This window comes from Hemitrygon akajei, chromosome 15, assembly GCF_048418815.1.
Source record: "Hemitrygon akajei chromosome 15, sHemAka1.3, whole genome shotgun sequence".
Classification (NCBI taxonomy): domain Eukaryota; kingdom Metazoa; phylum Chordata; class Chondrichthyes; order Myliobatiformes; family Dasyatidae; genus Hemitrygon; species Hemitrygon akajei.
This window is the reverse complement of record NC_133138.1, coordinates 75,305,055-75,324,254: the sequence shown is the minus strand read 5'-3', so window position 1 is coordinate 75,324,254 and position 19,200 is coordinate 75,305,055. Positions and strand designations below refer to the sequence as shown.

General features: G+C 39.8%; 1 protein-coding gene across 2 annotated transcripts in view; it reads left to right on the top strand.

The window, feature by feature from the left end:
• LOC140739469 (lysine-specific demethylase 3B-like) overlaps nt 1-19,200 on the top strand; it is a 119,916-nt gene that overhangs the window by 79,591 nt on the left and 21,125 nt on the right. For both annotated transcript variants that reach the window (XM_073067792.1, XM_073067791.1), the window contains exons 17-21: nt 8,941-9,200; nt 11,065-11,334; nt 12,149-12,320; nt 15,740-15,830; nt 15,907-16,037. In XM_073067792.1, coding sequence (XP_072923893.1) covers nt 8,941-9,200; nt 11,065-11,334; nt 12,149-12,320; nt 15,740-15,830; nt 15,907-16,037 — 924 coding nt within the window. The remainder of the gene's footprint in view (nt 1-8,940; nt 9,201-11,064; nt 11,335-12,148; nt 12,321-15,739; nt 15,831-15,906; nt 16,038-19,200) is intronic.

Below are 19,200 nucleotides of genomic sequence, written 5' to 3'. Positions count from 1 at the left end.
AGCCCAGATAACTCAGATTATGATCACAGTATCTGTTAACTTCACTTTGCAAATAAACAAACTGCTGGTGGAATTCAGAGGGTTGAGTAGGATTTGTGGTGGTGGGGGAGGAAAAGGGAAGGAATTGTTATTGTTTGGGATGAGCCCCCTGTCTCTGTCTGACATTAGTCCTGATGCAAAACAGCAAAAGTTCCTCTTTCCCTAGAGATGCTGCTCAACCGGCTGAATTCTGAATTCTTCCCACACAGTTTTTTTTTGCTGTAGATTCTGGCATCTACAGTATCTTCTGTCTCCATCGCTTTGCAACTTCTGTACATTCTTCTCACTGTTCACTTTATGCATGCTCAGATACATAACTGTGTTAGTTATTTTTTCTATTTGTTAATAGTCAAAAAGAGCCTTCTTGGTGTATTATTTCTGGCACTGTCCCAACAGAGCAATTCTGTCAGTTGCCATTCCCCCATCCCTGATTTTAGAGGCCCTGTACCTTGTTCTGTCTCACATGCCCATCATCTTTATTTTGTGCTTTGGTCATTTGCTTATTCTGAAAGGTAATTTACAATAACCAGTTAATCTACCAGCATCGCTATTGATAGTGGTAGGAATTCTGAGTACCTAGCAAATAACCATGCAATAACAAGATTGAATCCAGGTCTATGGAGCTATAAGGCAGCAGCATTAAATACTGCACTGCCATTCCACCAAACGGTTAAGATAGATCAGAAATAGCTGAGCTTCAACCACTGATTTTCATGATCAGTTTCCCTTAGCTACAGCCTCCCTTCCTGAAAATAACCCATTAAATGTCTTATTTTTTTCTACCGCAGCCAGTTCTCTATCTATGCAGATATATCATTCCCAATCTCATGACTCATTTTGGGAATGTATTGGGAGAGTGCAGCTTGTGTCTCTGCATGGCTTCACAATCAGTTGTTCCTCCAGGGCAGGTCAAATTGGGAAGATAGAAATTTTTTTTCACAAACTGCTTGAAATCTTTGATGTTACAGATGAGTTAACAAGGAAAGATGAAAGAAATCAGCCAGTATTGCATATAATCATTTTCAGAAGGTGTCCCATATAAAGACCAGTTTGCTAGATAGGAGGTAAATGTGAGTGTGTAATTTAAAATTTCTATATTTATAAATGATACCAAGCTTGGAAGTGTAGTAAATGGTGAGAAGAGAGTAGACTGCAAAGCATGGCCTGGGTGATGGAGGTCTATAATGACAAGTGCTGCCTTTTGAGCCATCACATTTTGAAGATGTCCTCGATGCTGGAGAGACTAGAGCCCATGATAGAGCTAGTTGAGTTTGCAACTTTCTGCAGCTTTTTACAATCCTCTGCTGTGGCTCCTCCGTACCAGACAGTGATGCAGTCAGTTAGAATGATCTTCGTGGTACGTACGTACATATGTAGAAATTTGGAAGTGTATTTGGTGACATACCAAGTCTCCTCAAACTCCTCATGAAATCTAACAGGTGTCATGCCTTCTTTGTAATTACATCAGTATGTTGGGATAGATCTTCAGAGATAATGACACTAGGAATTTGAAGCTACTCACCCTTGCCACTTCTGATCCCTCAATGAGGAGTAATGTATGTTCCCTTGACTTCCCCTTCCTGAAGTCCACACTCAGTTCCTTAGTCTTTTCTGATGTTGAGTGCAGGATTCTTGCTTCGACACCAGTCAACTAGCTGATGTATCTCATTCTTGTATGCCTCCTCGTCACCATTGGAAATTCTGCCAACAATATTTGTGTCAACGGCAAATTTATAGATGCCATTTGAGTTGTACCTAGCCACACAATTGTATGTGTAGAGAGAGTAGTGCAGTGGGCTAAGCATACATCCTGAGGTACGCCAATGTTGATTGTCAGCAAGACAGAGATGTTATTTCTGATCTACACTGACTGTGGTATCCCAGTGAGGAGATCAGGGATCCAGTTACAGAGGGAGATACAGTGGCCCAAGTTTTGGAGCTTGTTAATTTATACTGAGGACATGATTGTGTTAAACAGCAGCTTGATGTAAGTATTGCTGGGATCAAGGTGGTCCAAGGCTGAGTGGAAAGCCAGTGAAATTGCATCTGCTGTAGACTTATTATGGTAGTAGGCAAATTGCAGCAGGTCTAAGTCCTTAGGCAAGAGTTGATTCTGGCCATGACCAATCTCTCAAAGCACTTCATCACAGTAGATGTTTGTGCAACTGGGTGATAGTCACTGCGGCAGCTCACCCTGCTCTTCTTGGGCTCTGGTATGATTGTCACCCTTTTGAAGCGGTGAGAGATGGGACATGTCCAGTTGGAAAGTTTGCAGACTGGTCGTCTTTAAGACTTTTAAGATCATAATCATCAGATTTGTTATCTCAACATAATTTATTACCATATCATCTAGATTATATGTCCCGCTTGGTGGCGCAATATTATCAGCACCAGACTCCGGAGCGAAGGTATCCGAGTTTGAATCCAAGTCGGGTTGAGCGTTGAGCTAGCAACTTGGCCTTGTGAAAACAAGAATAGCTTGCTATGGAAACACCGTCATGACAGTGCCCCAATTAGTCCACTGCCGAGTTAAGGGATATTCTTCTTCATTTAGATTATATCTTAGAAAATTCTCTGAAGCAATAGTCTCTTCAAACTGCTGTCAGCTATTTAATACAGTGACATCTTCAAATCATCTAAATGTCTTGTGTAGCTATTGAGTTATTTTGGAATTGTATTCAATCTTGCAGTTATGGTAGCTAATCTGTGCAGTGCAAAGTCTCATAAGAAGTAATAAAATTGGTAACCTGTTGAATCACTTTTGATATTGCTTTTAAGGACAGTTTTCATTCCTTTATGAACGGCACCATGAAATCTTCTAAGACTAACCAGAAAGGCATTCAGTATTTCTGTTCAACATGTCTGGGCAATTCTGCCTCCATAGAGTTCAAGTTTAATTGTCATTCAACCATAAATAAATACCTATGAATACAACCAACAAAACAGCGTTACTCCAGAGCCAAGGTGCAAAACACAGTATTACCAACAGTCACACACAGTACAAGACACCAATAGTACATAAAATAGCAAGCAAATAGGCATGGTTACGTAGTGGTTAGCACAATGCTTTACAGTACCAGCAATCCTGGTTCCTTTCCCGCTGCTGTCTGTAAGGAGTTTGTACGTTCTCGCTGTGACTGTGTGGGTTTCCTCCTATGGTCCAAGGACCTACTGGTTGGTAGGTTAATTGGACATTGTGAGTTGTCCCGTGATTAGGCTGGGATTAAGTTGAGGAATTGCTGGGTAGCACGGCTCGAAGGGACAGAAGGGACTGTGCTGCATCTCAAATAAATAAGTAAGAAAAAAGATGCCTGTAAAGTACAGTCACACAAAAAAATATAGTCAATGACCCTAAGTCCATGAATGCTGCAGCAATCTGCAATAGAATACAACTTGTCTTTTGCCAAGTGAATACTGGGGACAGCACCAACCTCCTGGGCGACTGTAAACAGGCAACACCATGGTTTGAGGCCTAGTCCTTACTACAACGGAGGCCACACAGCTCCCTGTCATTTGCCGATAAATCAGTGAATCGGGCTTGCAGCGTCCAATTGGGTCTTGCAATCACTCGCTGTTAGACGGCGTGCTGTTTTTGTGCACCTCTGATGCCTCTATGATGCAAGCAGCAGCAAATCAGCGCCAAGTCGAGCAATTTGTTGATGGGGTAGACCTGTAGTACTTCAAGTTCTTCATGTCCAGCAGGGTTATTGTGATCGTAAAAAAAATACTTTTCTTTTTTAAAAAAATGACAATAACACCTTTTGTTGATCCTGTGAGAGTATACGACCGAAAAGAAGTCTATCCACATTGGTTTATACTGCTGTTTAGTCTCAAACATGCGGCCTACTGCCCATTTTCATTTACCTGTGTCAGCATATCCTCCTTTGTTTCTTTTTCTTTATTTGCTTTCCTTTGTAAGTATGTAAATGAATTCTCTCTTAAATATATAAAGCTTTATCAAACAGTTATCTGCTGTAAAATTACTCCTGGTTTTATTTGTCTTGTGAAATTGGTAGTTGGAAAATCCCCTCAAACCAGTGCTGCAACAGTTGGCTATTATTATCTTTGCCAATGTAAGTGTGATGATCAAGGGAAGTTTTAATGCAGAAGGGAGCTTGAAGTTATTGATGAGAGTTGTTTCCTTGACTTGAATTTTTGCATCTAAGGGGTGAAACTGCTTACAGACAGCTATGAAGGAGCAGGGTATGTCCATTCTGATCCTCAGTTTTTTTTAAAAAATCAATCAAATACTGTCTGTTTTGCACTAATTTCTCACCTTTATTTGTATTTTTGATTCCTTTGTCTTGCAAAATGCTTACTGATCTCAGTATTATATTTTAACTTCATCAGTCCACAGGACTTGTTTCCAAGATGCATCAGGCTTGTTTAGATGTTCCTTTGTACTTTTTGAATAGAATTTTTTGGCCACAATGAGCAAAGATATGTTTGGAGGAAAAAGGGTGCAGAATTTCATGAAAAGAACACCTCTCCAACTGTTAAGCACGGGGGTAGTTCGATCATGCTTTGGGCTTGTGTTGCAGCCAGTGGCACGGGGAACATTTCACTGGTAGAGGGAAGAATGAATTCAATTAAATACCAGCAAATTCTGAAGGCAAACATCACACAGTCTGTAAAAAAAAAATAAAAGCCAGCGATGAAAAGAGGATGGCTTCTACAACAGGATAATGATCCTAAACACACCTCAAAATCCACAATGGACTACCTCAAGAGACGCATGCTGAAGGTTTTGCCATGGCCCTCACAGTCCCCCGACCTAAACATCATGGAGAATCTGTGGATAGACCTCAAAAGAGCAGTGCATGCAAGACGGCTCAAGAATCTCACAGAACTTGAAGCCTTTTGCAAGGAAGAATGGGTGAAAATCCCCCAAACAAGAATTGAAAGACTCTTAGCTGACTACAAAAAGTGCTTACAAGCTGTGATACTTGCCAAAGGGGGTGTTACTAAATACTGACCATGCAGGGTGCCCAAACTTTTGCTTTGGACCCTTTTCCTTTTTTGTTATTTTGAAACTGTAAAAGATGGAAATAAAAAAAGTAATCTTGCTTAAAATATTAAAGAAATGTGTCATATTTAACTTTATGCCTTTTTGGTAATTGGGTCATCTTTTACTCACTTAGCTATTCACCGTAACAGAAATTTTGACCAGGGGTATCCAAACTTTTGCATGCCACTGTATGTGGATAGGAGATCAGTGGGGCACGAACAGGAAGAAATAATGTCCAGTCAGTCAGGTTTGTGTATCTTGAGCAAAAGGTGGAAACAAGCAGTGCTGGCAAATGGATGGGAGATCTTCACTGATGTTTATATTGTGAAAAGTACCTTTAGGTTTCAGTCCTGAATCTTTTCCCCTCTGTTTTGGATTCACTCAACAATAAAATTAATTTCTTCATATCCTCTATCCTTTTCAAATCTTTTTCGTTTTGAACACTTCGCCTTCTGATAAGAATTCAGGTCCATGGGGCCAGTGTCATCTATTTTGGCAGAGTGGCTTATTGTTTTAAGATGGTACTGAGGGGTATTCTTTAGTTTGTAAGTTTAATATAGTTACAGAATAAATATAGGCCATCTTAATGACTTGTCAAAGCAACTGCATAAACAAAATTTAGAACTTGAGCCATAATTTGTTGGGTTTGGTTTCAAATGTGAGCCTTAAAAATGCTGCAGTGTTCTCCTTGGTAAAGTTATGTTTCTGCTTTCACTTAGGCAGTAAAAATTGATTAATCTTCTAATGGAGACTACGTAATGTGCATAATTTTATCAATTTTAAAAGCTTTTTTAAGTGTCTATGTCTTTGATAATTTTCCTCAGGGGAGATGAGTATCCACAATGACTGGATTAAGTTCAGAGAAAGAATTTGAGTCCTAAAATATTAGTTTGTTTCTCTTTCTACAGATGCTGACTGCCCTGATTATGTTTTTGATAGTTTTTGCTTCTCGTATTTATGCAGTTTGTTGTCTTTTTCATATTGGTTGTTTGTCTATCTCTATCATGTGTCTGTCATTGATTCTATTGTGCTTCTTTCTACTTACTGTGAATGCCCACAAGAAAATGAATCTCAGGGTAGTTCGTGAAGACATGTATGTACTTGCTAATAAATTTACTTTGAACTTTGATCAGTATTTCCAGCATTTTCTGTTTTTATTTTGGATTTCCAGTGACTGCAGTTTTTTAAATTTACTTCCACAAAAGACAAAGTTTGCATTCCTAAATCGGGCATCCTACACCTGAACCAGACTTGCAAGCATCCCAAATAGATGTATATGAATCTGAGTTATATATTAGGATAATAGGCTTAGACTTAACACCCATTTAACCTTGACCCATTTGTCACATATCCCTCTAAATCTTTCATATCCATGTACTTATCTGAGTGTCTTTGAATGTTATGGTACTTGCCTCTACAACTACTTCTGGTAGCTGCTTCCATATACCCACAGCCTCTATACATAGAAGTTGCTAATTGGTCCCTTTGAAATATTTCCCCTCTCACCTTTAACCTGTGCCTTTTTTAAAAATTCTCCAACCTTGGGAAAGAGACTGTAAGCATTACCCTTACCAATGCCCCGTCATGATTTTGTAGATCTCTGTAAGGTCACTCCTCTGTCTCCCAAAGTTCTAGCCTGCCCAACCTCTCCCTATAACTCACACCCTTGAGTCTTGGTAATGTTCTTGTAAATCTTTGCAATCTTTCCAGCTTAATGTTGTCTTTCCTATAACAGGATAACTAAAACTGTACACAATACTCCAGGTGGGGTCTCACATAGGTCTGACCTGCGTCTTGTAAAACTGCAGCACATCATCCCAACTTGTATAATTAATGCCAGGACTGATGTTGACCAGTGTACCATGCACCACTTTTGCCACCTTATCTACCTGTGTCACCACTTTCAGGGATTGATGTACTGTGCTCCTGGGTCTTTCTTGTATAGCCCTTCTTGATGACATTTACAGTTGCAAGAAGATGTTTGTGAACCTTTTGCAATTACATAGTTTTCTGCATTAATTCTCATTAAAAAAAAAAGTGGTCTGATCTTCATCTAAGTCACAATAATAGACAAATGCAATCTGCCAAAACTAATAACACACAAATAATTGTACTTTTCATGTCTTTATTGAACACATTGTTTAACCGTTCACAGTCCAGGGTGGAAGAGGTATGTGAACTCTTGTACTTAATAACTTATAGAACCTCTAACGGCAATAATCTCCACCAAACGCTTCCTGTAGCTGCAGATCAGACTTGCACGATGGCCAGGAGGAATTTTAGACTATTCCTCCATAAAAAACTGTTTCAGTTCATCAGTGTATTTGCGATACTTCTATGAATAGCCCTCTTTAGGTTATACCACAGTATCTCAATTGAGTTGAGGTCTGGCCTCTGACTTGGCCATTCCAAGACATGAAATTTCTTCTTTTTAAACTATTCTGTTGTTGATTTACTCTTGTTTTTCAGATCATTGTCTTGTTGCATCATCTAACATCTATTAAGCTTCAGGTGAAGGACCAGGTACCCTGACATTCTCCTGTGAAATGTCTTGATTCAATTTTGAATTAATTGTTCCCTCAACGATTGCAAGCTGTCCAGGCCCTGAGGCAGCAAAGCAGCCCCAAGCCATGATGCTCCCTCCACCATGCTTCACAGTTGGGATGAGGTTTTGGTGTTGGTGTGCATTGCCCTTTTTCCTCCAAACATAGTGGTGTGCATTTCAACCAAAAGTTCAACTTTTGTTTCATCAGTCTATATAGAAAATTGTTTCAGAAGCATTGTGGAACATCCAGGTGGTCTTTTGCAAGCTTGAGATGAGCAGCATGTTTTTTCTTTTGGAGAGCAGTGGTTTCCTCCATTGTGTGCTTCTGTGAACACCATTGTTATAGTGGACAGATGAACAGAGACTTTAGCAAGTTCTAGAGATTTCTGCAGGTCATTTGCTGTTACCCTTGGGTTCTTTTTCACCTCATTGAGCCTTCCACTTTGAGCTCTTGGTGTGATCTTTGCAGGATGCCCACTCCTAGGGAGAGTAGCAACAATACTGAGTGAGTTTCCTCCTTTTGTAGACAATTTCTCTTTACTGTGGACTGATGAACACTCAGGTCTTTAGAAATGCTTTTGTAGCCTTTTCAGTTTCATGCATCTCCACAATTCTTCTGAGGTCCTCTGAAATTTGTTTGAGGCATGGTACACATAAACAGATCTTTCTTGAGAAGAGCAGGCTGTGTCCATAACCTGACTTTTTTTTTGAACCATGACTGTGATTGTTTAAATAGTGTATTGATAATAAGTGCAATTACTTATTATTAGTTCAGGCAGATTATGTTTGTCTGTTATTGTGACTTGAATGAAGATCAGACCACATTTTATGAGTAATTAATGCAGAAAATCAGATAATTGCGAAGAGTTCACAATTTTTTGTCTTGCAACTGTATATTTTCTGAAAATTGTAATTGGTATACTGCTGGTTTTCTTAGGTTATAGTATAGCTCTTACGGGTTTAATTGAATGTTGCTGAGTGGTCATTATAACAGTAGCTTGTAACTATCAATGAATAAAGTCTTCAAACTATAAGCAAATCCTGGAATTTAAAATTAGTTAATACTACTTGCTATTAGCTAGTTACTAATAGCAGGTTGTATTAATTAAACTGTCCTCTCAGATCTTGTGCATCCTTGAATCAGTTGTGTAGAAGTCAATCTCTAAAGCATCTAAACATTTTCAACCCACTGTTCTTGATGTGATTCAGGGCACTTGCAAATGACATTTATTGAATTTTTCACTTGCAGCATTAGCCAACTAGTAACAGCAAAAAGTCATTCTTGTTGTTTATGCCGATGCATCTTATGATTTGCCACTTCAACATTTCATTTTTCCTTTCTTCCCAGAAAGCAGTAATTCTTTGAGATCTGTGCTGAGCCAAAGTCAAGACTCTAAGCCTCCCTTAGCTCTGGACTCATTTAATGCTTTGTCCAAGCCTCCCTCCATTTTAGAACCCTTCAGCAGTCTTTTATCTGGAGGCCCTTCAACAACCAAGACTGAAGGTTCAAGCCTTAGGGATCTTCTAAATTCTGCTCCAGGAAAATTACAACGAAGTGCTGCTGAGACCAGCCTTCCATTTCCATCCGTTTTTACATCTGTCCCAGCAGTAAGTATGAACTAAGCAGTGTAATATTTGAAATTTTTGATATATTTCTGTAACTCTTGCTTCGGCTCGTGGCTTAATATAGGGGGTGATATCTCCCGGTCCGGCCAAACTTAAGAAATCTCGTTTGAGTGGATGCTACGTGATGTGTCCCATTACAAATCAGTACCCCGAAATAACAAACAGTACACAATATGTGATTAAACAATTAAGCTTTATATTTCTTACTTTGACTATATGACTAGTAAAGAAACGGAAAAAAGAAAAGTAAGGGCCCAATCTTATTAAACAGTCTTTTGTGCAATGTTGGAGCTTACTGATAAGTCGATCTCCTCCGATTGTTGCTGACCTTCGGACCCTTGCTCTAAGTCCACCCCGTCCGGCAGTCTCTCAATTTGCGTCTTCTCTCCTCATCTCTCCCCAGCAAAAGATGGCGAAGATCTCTCTTCCAGCTCACAAGAAAGAACAACAGTATTCCAAACTCCGTTATCTCTAGTCATAACCCAAACATTGCTGAAAACCATTACATTATCAGTGAAACCTTACAGCATGTTACATTTCAAAAAGTGGAAAATTTTGATAATTAATTGTCCGATGGTGTAGAAGTGTAGAAGGTATAGAAGTTATACAAGGTATAGAAGTTGAAAGGAATATAGATCTGTAAGTTGACCCATAAAGCACATTTCCCAATTTTTATGTTAGTTTTGCTGATGATATATGGTGTGCTTTCTAGTTTTTTTAAAATTATACATGTATTGTACCTTAGGGGTTACATTATTGGACTGATGATCCCCATTGGTCACCAATTCGAATCCCAACATAGTAGCTGGGGAATTTAAATAATCTTGCATATTAAAATAAAAAATGCTAGTATTAACCATGAAATCCCATATTTTTCACTGTTAGGAGATTGATGAACAAGGGAACATGGTATATAATAAGGGGCCAGTCATTTACAACTGAAATGCATAGAAATTTCTTCCCTCAAAGGATAGCGAATGTCTGATACTCTCAGATGGAGGCCGTTCATTAAATGTATTTAAGGTGGTGATGGATGAATAGTTGAAAGATGGAAGAATTGAGAGTTATGGGGAACTGGCCTGATGGCCTACTCCTGCTTCTATTTTCTTTAGGTCTTGTATTTTTACATTTTTTATAATATTCTAGTTTACTAATGTATTTCAGGAAAGAATACCTGGAAGCTTTTCTAATTTGATGTATGTGTGAAGCAACAAAAGTAAGGCTAGATCAACCAAGTAGTAATGGCCTGACCATTGGATTCTGACTAAGAAAGGCAGACATATCCCACTTAACCTTGCAAAGTACTTCTCACTTGTATTTGAAGAGTGTTGGTTTGAATTGGAATGCTTATTTCATAGATGAATCAAACAACTGAAATATGCTTGTATTCTTAGAATCATATCTTTCAGCCAGCATCCCTGACTACTCCATCACAATCCAGTATCAGGATCCTAAGAATCCTCAATGTTAATTTCAAATGCTGTACCCCATATGTATATGCTGTACCCTTTGTGGTATATTCAGATTTGGGCAGTTACGATCTGTCATCCTTCCTGAGCTTCACAATGTATTCTGGGTAGTGCACTTGAACACACATTATTGATAGCCTGGCAGTGCCATTGGTAAATGAATTGTCTATGGCCCCCCAGTTTTATTTTGTGGCAGGTAAATGGATGACTAGTCAGAATGAAAGTGAAGTAAATATCTAGAAGATTTGAAATGTTTTCATTCATGTGCTTTACGTAGAATTTGCCCTTCCACCTTGAATGAGAGCTGAACCATTTGTAACAACCATTGTTAACATCAGCTGCCCTGAGGATTTTTCTCTTTTTGTTGTTTTTAATAGAGCGATAAGGGGAAGGGAGGGCTACCGAACTTCCTGGATCACATAATTGCTTCAGTAGTAGAAAACAAAATGTCCACTGACACATCAAAGCGAAGTGGGAATCCTACAGAAGCAATGAAAGAGACCAAGAAACAAGGTGTAATGGAAATGAGTGTTCTAGACCCAAACACACAACACTGTTGGCTTTGTGATGGTCGCCTTCTCTGCCTTCAAGACCCCAGCAACAAAAATAACTGGAAGATCTTCAGGGAGTGCTGGAAACAGGGCCAGGTATGCAATACAAATTATGATCTTAACAAATTCACAAGATTTGAACAGGTTTCCAGCTATCAATTATTAATTGATTAATGATGGAAGTCACTGAAGATTAGATAGGATGTTGAGTAATATTATTGTCAGGTAACTTGTTCATTAATGGAACCATTTCAAAACATTCTGTGGATTTCCCTGTTCCTTATTGTGGATGCATAGTGGGCAATCCTCTCCCAAATAGGAAAAGTATCTGAAGCTTTTTTTTTGTACCTTTACCCTCTGAAAATTTACTTTGGGTTCATTGCTCAGTTTGTTTTCCCCATTTCAGCCAGAATGCCATGAAAAGTTCAATTTTAACAATTTATCAAACTTCTCACTTGAATTACAACTCCAGAATTCTTACGTTTGATCTGTCTGTACAATATGTGAATTTATTCATATGGCTTCATATGAGAACGATTCACATAACTAGATCTCAGTATCCTATTTGTATGAAGCCTGTCATTTTGAACTTTAGGCCCTAAGAAGTGAGAATGCTCTTCCATTTTGTAACCGTTGTCTTCAAAGGGTACAGTTCTATTTGTGTAGATGCAAAGTCTGGGCTTTTTATTTTTAGCTCCTTAGAACAAGATCTAAATATATTACATGTAATGGAGCCATCTAGTGGTTACTTAATCATGAAGACGAGCAATACACCAACCTTTTTATTTTTGTTTAGTACTGACCGTGTTGTTCAGCAGATAATTACTTTGGGTTATTTTGAAAGATTGACGGGAATTTAAGAAGTTGGCTGAATTCTCACCCAACTATTTTCTTACATTGTTCTTCTCAGCCTGTGTTAGTATCTGGTGTACATAAAAAATTGAACGCAGCCCTTTGGAAACCAGAAGCTTTCAGCCAGGAGTTTGGAGACCAAGAAGTTGACCTAGTTAATTGTAGAAATTGTGCTATCATCTCAGATGTGAAAGTTCGGGACTTTTGGGATGGTTTTGAGATAATTTCAAGTAAGTATAAAAACCTACTTTTACAAAATAAAACATTTCATAAATTACAGATATCAAAAGTGAATTCATGATAAATAAAATCAACAAGCCTGGTCTCTTAACCATAAACAAAAATCCCAGGATTTATAATTAGCCATTATGACTTGCTGTTAAGGTATCTCGGCAAGTTTGTTGTTAGCTTTGCTGCCCTTTTGGTTTACTTAAAAATCAAGCTAAGCACAGGCTGAATGTTTGTGGCATGTAGACTACTTGTTGCCACCGTATGTTAATTCTGGGGTACAATGTAGTTTGTCCAGAATTTTACCAAGCTTCCAAATTTTAGATTACAAAGGATTATTTGAACCAGGGTTATTGCTTGGAATTCAGAATCTTATGGAGTGATTTGATAGCTATTGAGGTAGATGAGGAGAAACTGTTTTTGCTGGCTCAGATGTCTAGAACCAAGGAATTAATCTGAAAGTTCGCTCTGTTGGGCTTGAAATTCTGCCCTGTGTTCTTTTAGGAAGAGAGACAACTAACACCGGAATATAGCAAAACGTGGCTTTATTGCAGAATTCGTAACTGGCACAGCGAATCCACGGAGTCGCTGGAGAAGGCGTTCTGTTTTCCCCTTACAATCTGCTCTTATTTATACCCCTTTTCCCCCCAGCACAACCCCGCTACATATTAGGTAATATCGGGCACTTGTGTCCATCTTATTGGCCCGCAGCCATATGCTCACGAGTTACCTGTTTCTTTTGTTTACTGAATCGCGTGACACTAGTAGTTTCGATGTAGCGGGGTCCCCAGTTTCGCTCCCCCCTCCCTCGCATCCCGGCCTCCTAACATTATGTGTGTTACGTGAGCCACTCCTGACCTGTAATGGCAGTCTCGAATTAACCCCAACACTCCCTCCCTTGGCCTCCCAGAGGCCACATCCCCACAACCCTTACAATCTTTTCCGCGGCTGCCGGGATCAGGCAGAGAGGTGAGCGTCCCCCGGCACTCTTTGGCGTGTCCTCCCTATTTGCTTATCCTGATTTGTCCGACCTAGGGTCACAAAATATGGGTAGGGGTTCCCTAAACATCCGCAATTTTTACAAGTAGCATGCAACATTTCAGAAAACTTATTCAATAACAAATTCACAATCCCCCCCTTGCCATGGTCCATTTCAGTCCGTGTCCTCACATAGCGCGTCCGCTTTCCGGGAGGGCCGTGTCCTCCCCTTCCACCGGGAACAAGGGTGCCTGGTACGCCGGTGGAGGTCCATTCTTTCCAGTCAAGGCTCGATCTATAGTCCGGATGACTAGGGTCCTAATACAGGGTATGCAACAACAACCACACGTGATAAAGATAGCAATTGAAATAGACAGTCCTAGAGCCGACTGTCCCAGAAACGCTCCCCACTTGCCAGAGGTCTTAATTAGCCAGTAGAAAATGATGCCAGTTATTGTTCCCCTCCCTTCTTACCTTTTAATGCCCTGTTGGAGACCTCGGTGACAGGGTATGGACCATGCCACCGTTTTCCGTTCCAGGTGAGCTTCCCCGGGCCTCGGAGGAACACTTCCACTCCTACCTTGATGGTGTCCGACCCCTGCGGCTGCTCACTGTTAGTTTATTGAACTCGCACAGTTATCAATTTTACCATATTTCTAAAAACTCTCATATACTCTGTTACTCAACACACAAATGTCTGAGTTTCGGTAACTCGAAATTGAAGTGCTCCATGGCTCCCTAGTACACAGAGAGGATCAAATGTGGGACGGTCGCCTTTCAAAACCTGACCTTCGCGTGGGAGATTTCTCCTCTTAACAACCAGTCTAAGGTAGGCGCCGTCATTATCCCTGTGTACTACGGTGCCCGCAACACTTTTCTCCTCACTCCTGAGACTTTTATGCCCATCGTGGGCGGCGGGTACCCTCACTCAGAAGACTTTTCCACGGGCGGAGAATCTTCCTAAAAACAGATAAGAGTTAGTACTTACCAGTCACGATTCTGCACCGGGAATGATCTCTCCCAGGGTAATTTGGGGTTGGTGAGGATCCGTCAGCAGACAAGATCTAACTCAGTGATTTAACTATCTAGTGGAAGTCTTAGATATAACAGGCACTTCCTGACCTTAGTCGAGCTTGCGGCCGCAAGTTGTCTGCCGTCGGACCCGCCAGCCTGTGTTGTCTCTCCCTCCCCACGTCGGGGTCACCAAATGTTGGGCTTGAAATTCTGCCCTGTATTCTTTTAGGAAGAGAGACAACTAACACCGGAATATAGCAAAACGTGGCTTTATTGCAGAATTCGTAACTGGCACAGCGAATCCACGGAGTCGCTGGAGAAGGCGTTCTGTTTTCCCCTTACAATCTGCTCTTATTTATACCCCTTTTCCCCCCAGCACAACCCCGCTACATATTAGGTAATATCGGGCACTTGTGTCCATCTTATTGGCCCGCAGCCATATGCTCACGAGTTACCTGTTTCTTTTGTTTACTGAATCGCGTGACACTAGTAGTTTCGATGTAGCGGGGTCCCCAGTTTCGCTCCCCCCTCCCTCGCATCCCGGCCTCCTAACATTATGTGTGTTACGTGAGCCACTCCTGACCTGTAATGGCAGTCTCGAATTAACCCCAACAGCTCTCAGCCTTTACAGAAATGAAAGTACAAGGCACTTTTACAAGCAGAAGATGGTTGAACTTCAGACTGCCAACCACAAAAGAAAGTTGATGGTTTGAAATCTGACATTTGTTGATGTTTGAGACAAAGGCAGGAATATAGAGTTCATAGATTATTCATGATGTCATGGAACAGGCTCTTGGACCGAATGGTCTTTCGTGTTCATATACTCATTTTGAAGGCAAAAATCAAAGCAAATTTATTGACAAAGTATGTATAGGTCACCATATACTACATTAAGATTAATTTTCTTGCAGGCATTTACAGGAAAATAAAATTATACAATAAAGTTTATTAACAACTATACATAAAGACTGTTCAAAAACCCAATGTGCAAAAGAAGACAAACTGCAAATAAGAAGAAAGTAATTGAGAATATGAATTATAGGGTAATAACTGTTCCTGGAGCTGATGGTATGGCTTCTAGGTTATTGCTGTTCTTCTAAACTAGTCTTTAGTGCAGTTGCTCAATGCATAGGCATGCGTCCTTTTTTATACAAGGTGATCAAAGTTGCAGGTGATGCTCTAGGTGTGGGCATGACAAGACAGCTTTCCTCCTGTAATCAACTTGTATCCACATTGTATTCTATTTGCCATGTTGTCTCCCATTCACTTAGCTTGTCCATATTCCTTTGTAGTATCTCTACCTTAAGCACATTTCACATTTCTATGTTGCTTTGTGTCTTCAGCAAACTTGGATATACTACATAGAATATTTTACCCATTGTGGCTTCCTTAATTCTTGTTCCTAATTTTAATTGTTTCATCTTAACAGAACGTTTAAAGTCTGAGGAAGGACAACCAATGGTTTTGAAACTCAAAGATTGGCCTCCTGGTGAAGATTTTAGGGATATGATGCCAACTAGGTAATAACATTTGAATTTCATGTCAGCATCTGGATAGCAAATACAAGACACTACCATCTTACTACTTGGTTTGCAGGTTTGATGACCTAATGAACAACCTTCCTCTACCTGAATACACAAAGAGAGATGGGAGATTAAATCTGGCTTCAAGACTACCAAACTATTTTGTGCGACCTGACCTCGGACCAAAGATGTACAATGCCTATGGTAAGAATTGCAAATTGCATTGGTGAGTTCTGTTGGTTCAGCATGGGGATATCAATATTTTATTTCATTCCCTTCCACAAACTTGTAGATCACAGCACATTTAACTACCAAGTTCAGAGTTAATGTGTAAGATCTATTTCTATCATGTAAAATCTCAGAACATACCTTAAACTTCCTGTTGCACAGCAATCAGACAAAACATAACTTACAGACTATTACCCTATACATCACAACCATATAGTGTGGAATAAGCCCTACTGGCCCCTCGAGACACACTGCCTAGTAATTCCGCAATTTAATCCTATCCTAATCACAGGACAATTTACAATGACCAATTCACCTACTAACCAGTACACCTTTGGACTGTGGGAGGAAACCTGAGATCCTAGAGGAATTCCATGCAGTCAAGGGGTGAATGTACAAATTCCTCAAAGGGTGGCGGCGGGCATCTAAACTGGACCAAGGTTTGATCCATCTAAGGACGTGCCAATTTGGAAAGGTCATATATGGGCCGGAGCTACAGCAGGGGTCAAGCCGAAGGGCAATGGTGCTTGAACAATTTAAACACCGAGCCAGACGGACTGGAAAGGCAGGGTGTTGGGACTGAGCTGGTTCTGTTCTGCGACATTTTACTCCGCTCTCCTCGGTGCTGAGACTGTGAGACTGCACCGTCTGCTACACGCTTCAAGTCTGTGAACTTCATGGCAATTTACCCAGCTATATGATAAGCTCAAACCGAGGCTATGGCCATTCTCCAGCTGCTCTGGGATTCAAAGCTATGGACTCAATTTGGTTTAGAATGCTGTTGCTTGCTTTTTTTGTTTGATTTGTGCTTTTCTTTTTCTCTGCGCATTATGTATTGATTGGTCTTTTTTTAAAAGTGGGTTCTTTTGGGTTTCTTGCTTTGTGGCTGCCTGTAAGCAAACAAATCTCAAGATTGTATTATTATGCATACTTTGATAATAAATGTCCTTCAGATCCTTAGAACGTAGTCTTTATTTGTTAACCTTGGAAGAGTGGTTTTTGATATTCCCAGTAGATGAGTCCCCTAGTGTTTCACTCAAACACAAATGATTGATAGAATGAATGAGCTATTTGTACACAGAAATCTACTAATGTATCTAATGGTGACTCCTCTAGGTATATTTGAAGATTGCATGTTTAACTTTAAATTCAGTGTGTGATTGAATAAGATGACATGCTGCTTGGAAGTTGTATGAGTGACTGGTTCTTTTGTAATACTTCATCATTCCTATTCATAAAAATAAGAATTGATTCTTATGATTTGCTTATTGACCAAAGTACCTCTTCTGTGTGGGTTGACATGCACTATAAAACTGTTTTTTCAACTGTTTGTTTTTCTAGTTCAACCTGCTCTGATGTAACAAATTCTGGTTGAATTCACTGCTTAAAAGCTGGGAGGGAATTGATTAAGTTTGCCAGAAGTGCAGGTGTATTTTCTGTTTTGTGAGGTTGCTCTTTTATTTTCCATCACCGTCTTGCTTGTTACTGGGGTATTTTGAAAGTTGGAAATGCAGTTGCAAGAAAAAATTTGTGAACTCTTTGCAATTACCAGTTTCTTTGCATTAGTTACTCATAAAATATAGTCTGATCTTCATCTAATTCACAATAATAGACAAACACAATTTGCCTAAACTAATAACACACAATCAATGTACTACTTCTCGTCAGTACTGAGTACTCCATTAAAATAATTATAGTTTAGGTTCAAAAAAGTATGTAAACCTCTGGTGTAATGCCTTCTGCAAAAACTATTTGGAGTCAGGTGTTCCAATCAATGCGGTTGGAAGTATAGGCTGTAGAGGTGCCCTGCCCAATTTAAAAAGAAAAGACACACAAAGTCAGGTTACTGACAGAGCCTGTTCTTCTCAGGAAAGATCTGTTTATGTGCACAATGCCTCGGTCAAAACAACTTTCAGAGGAATTTCGAAGAATTGTAGTGAGGCATGAATCTGTAAAAAGGCTACAAAAGCATTTCTAAAGACATGAGTGTTCATCAGTCCACAGTAAGAGAAATTGTCTACAAATGGAGGAAACTCAGTACTGTTGCTACTCTCCCTAGGAGTTGGTGTCTTGCAAAGATCACACTAAGAGCACAATGTGCAATGCTGAAGGAGGTGATAAAAGAACCGAAGGGTAATAGCAAAAGCCTTGCAGAAATCTCTAGAACTTGCTAAAGTCTCTGTTCATGTGTCCACTATAGAACAAAAGTTGAACTTTTTGTCAGAAATGCACACCACTGTGTTTGGAACAAAAAGTGCAATACACAGCAACAACAAAACCTCATCCCACTGTTAAGCATGGTGGTAGGAGCATCATGGCTTGGGGCTGCTTTGCTGCTACAGGGCCTGGACAGCTTGCAATCGTTGAGGAACGATAGATTTAAAATTGTATCAAGACATTTCACAGGAGAATGCTAGGTCCTTCACCTGAAGCTTAATAGACGTTAGATGATGAAACAAGATAATGATCCAAAAAACAAGAGTAAACCAACAACAGAATGGTTTAAAAAGAAGAAAATCTGTGTTTTGGAGTGGCCAAGTCGGGGTCCAGACCTTAGTCCAATTAAGGTGCTGTGGAATGACCTGAAGAGGGCTATTTATGGAGGATATCCCAGAAATATTGATGAACTGAAGCAGTTTTGTATGGAAGAATGGTATAAAATTCCTCCTCCCAATTGTGCATGTCTGATCAGCAGCTACAGGAAGTGTTTAATAGAGGTTACTGCTATCATCGGAGGTTCCACCAGTTATTAAATATAAGGGTTCACATACCTCTTCCAGCCTGGACTGTGAATGATTAAACAATGTGTTCAGTAAAGACATGAAAAGTACAATTGTTTGTGTGTTAATAGTTTAGGCAGATTGTGTTTGTCTATATTGTGACTTAAATAAGGATCAGACAACGTTTTTGAGTAATTAATGCAGAAAACAAGGTAATCGCAAAGGGTTCACAAACTTTTTCTTGCAACTATACTTCTGCTTATCAGATTTCTATGGTGCTGTTGAAAATGCTATAGAGAAAAAGGTGTTACTGATTTCTAATACAAATGGTACTTACTAGCCAATCTTACTGATCTTGTACAACGAACCTTACTGGGATGCACTCCATTGTAGAATTGCAATGTTGTGGAGGTTCAGCG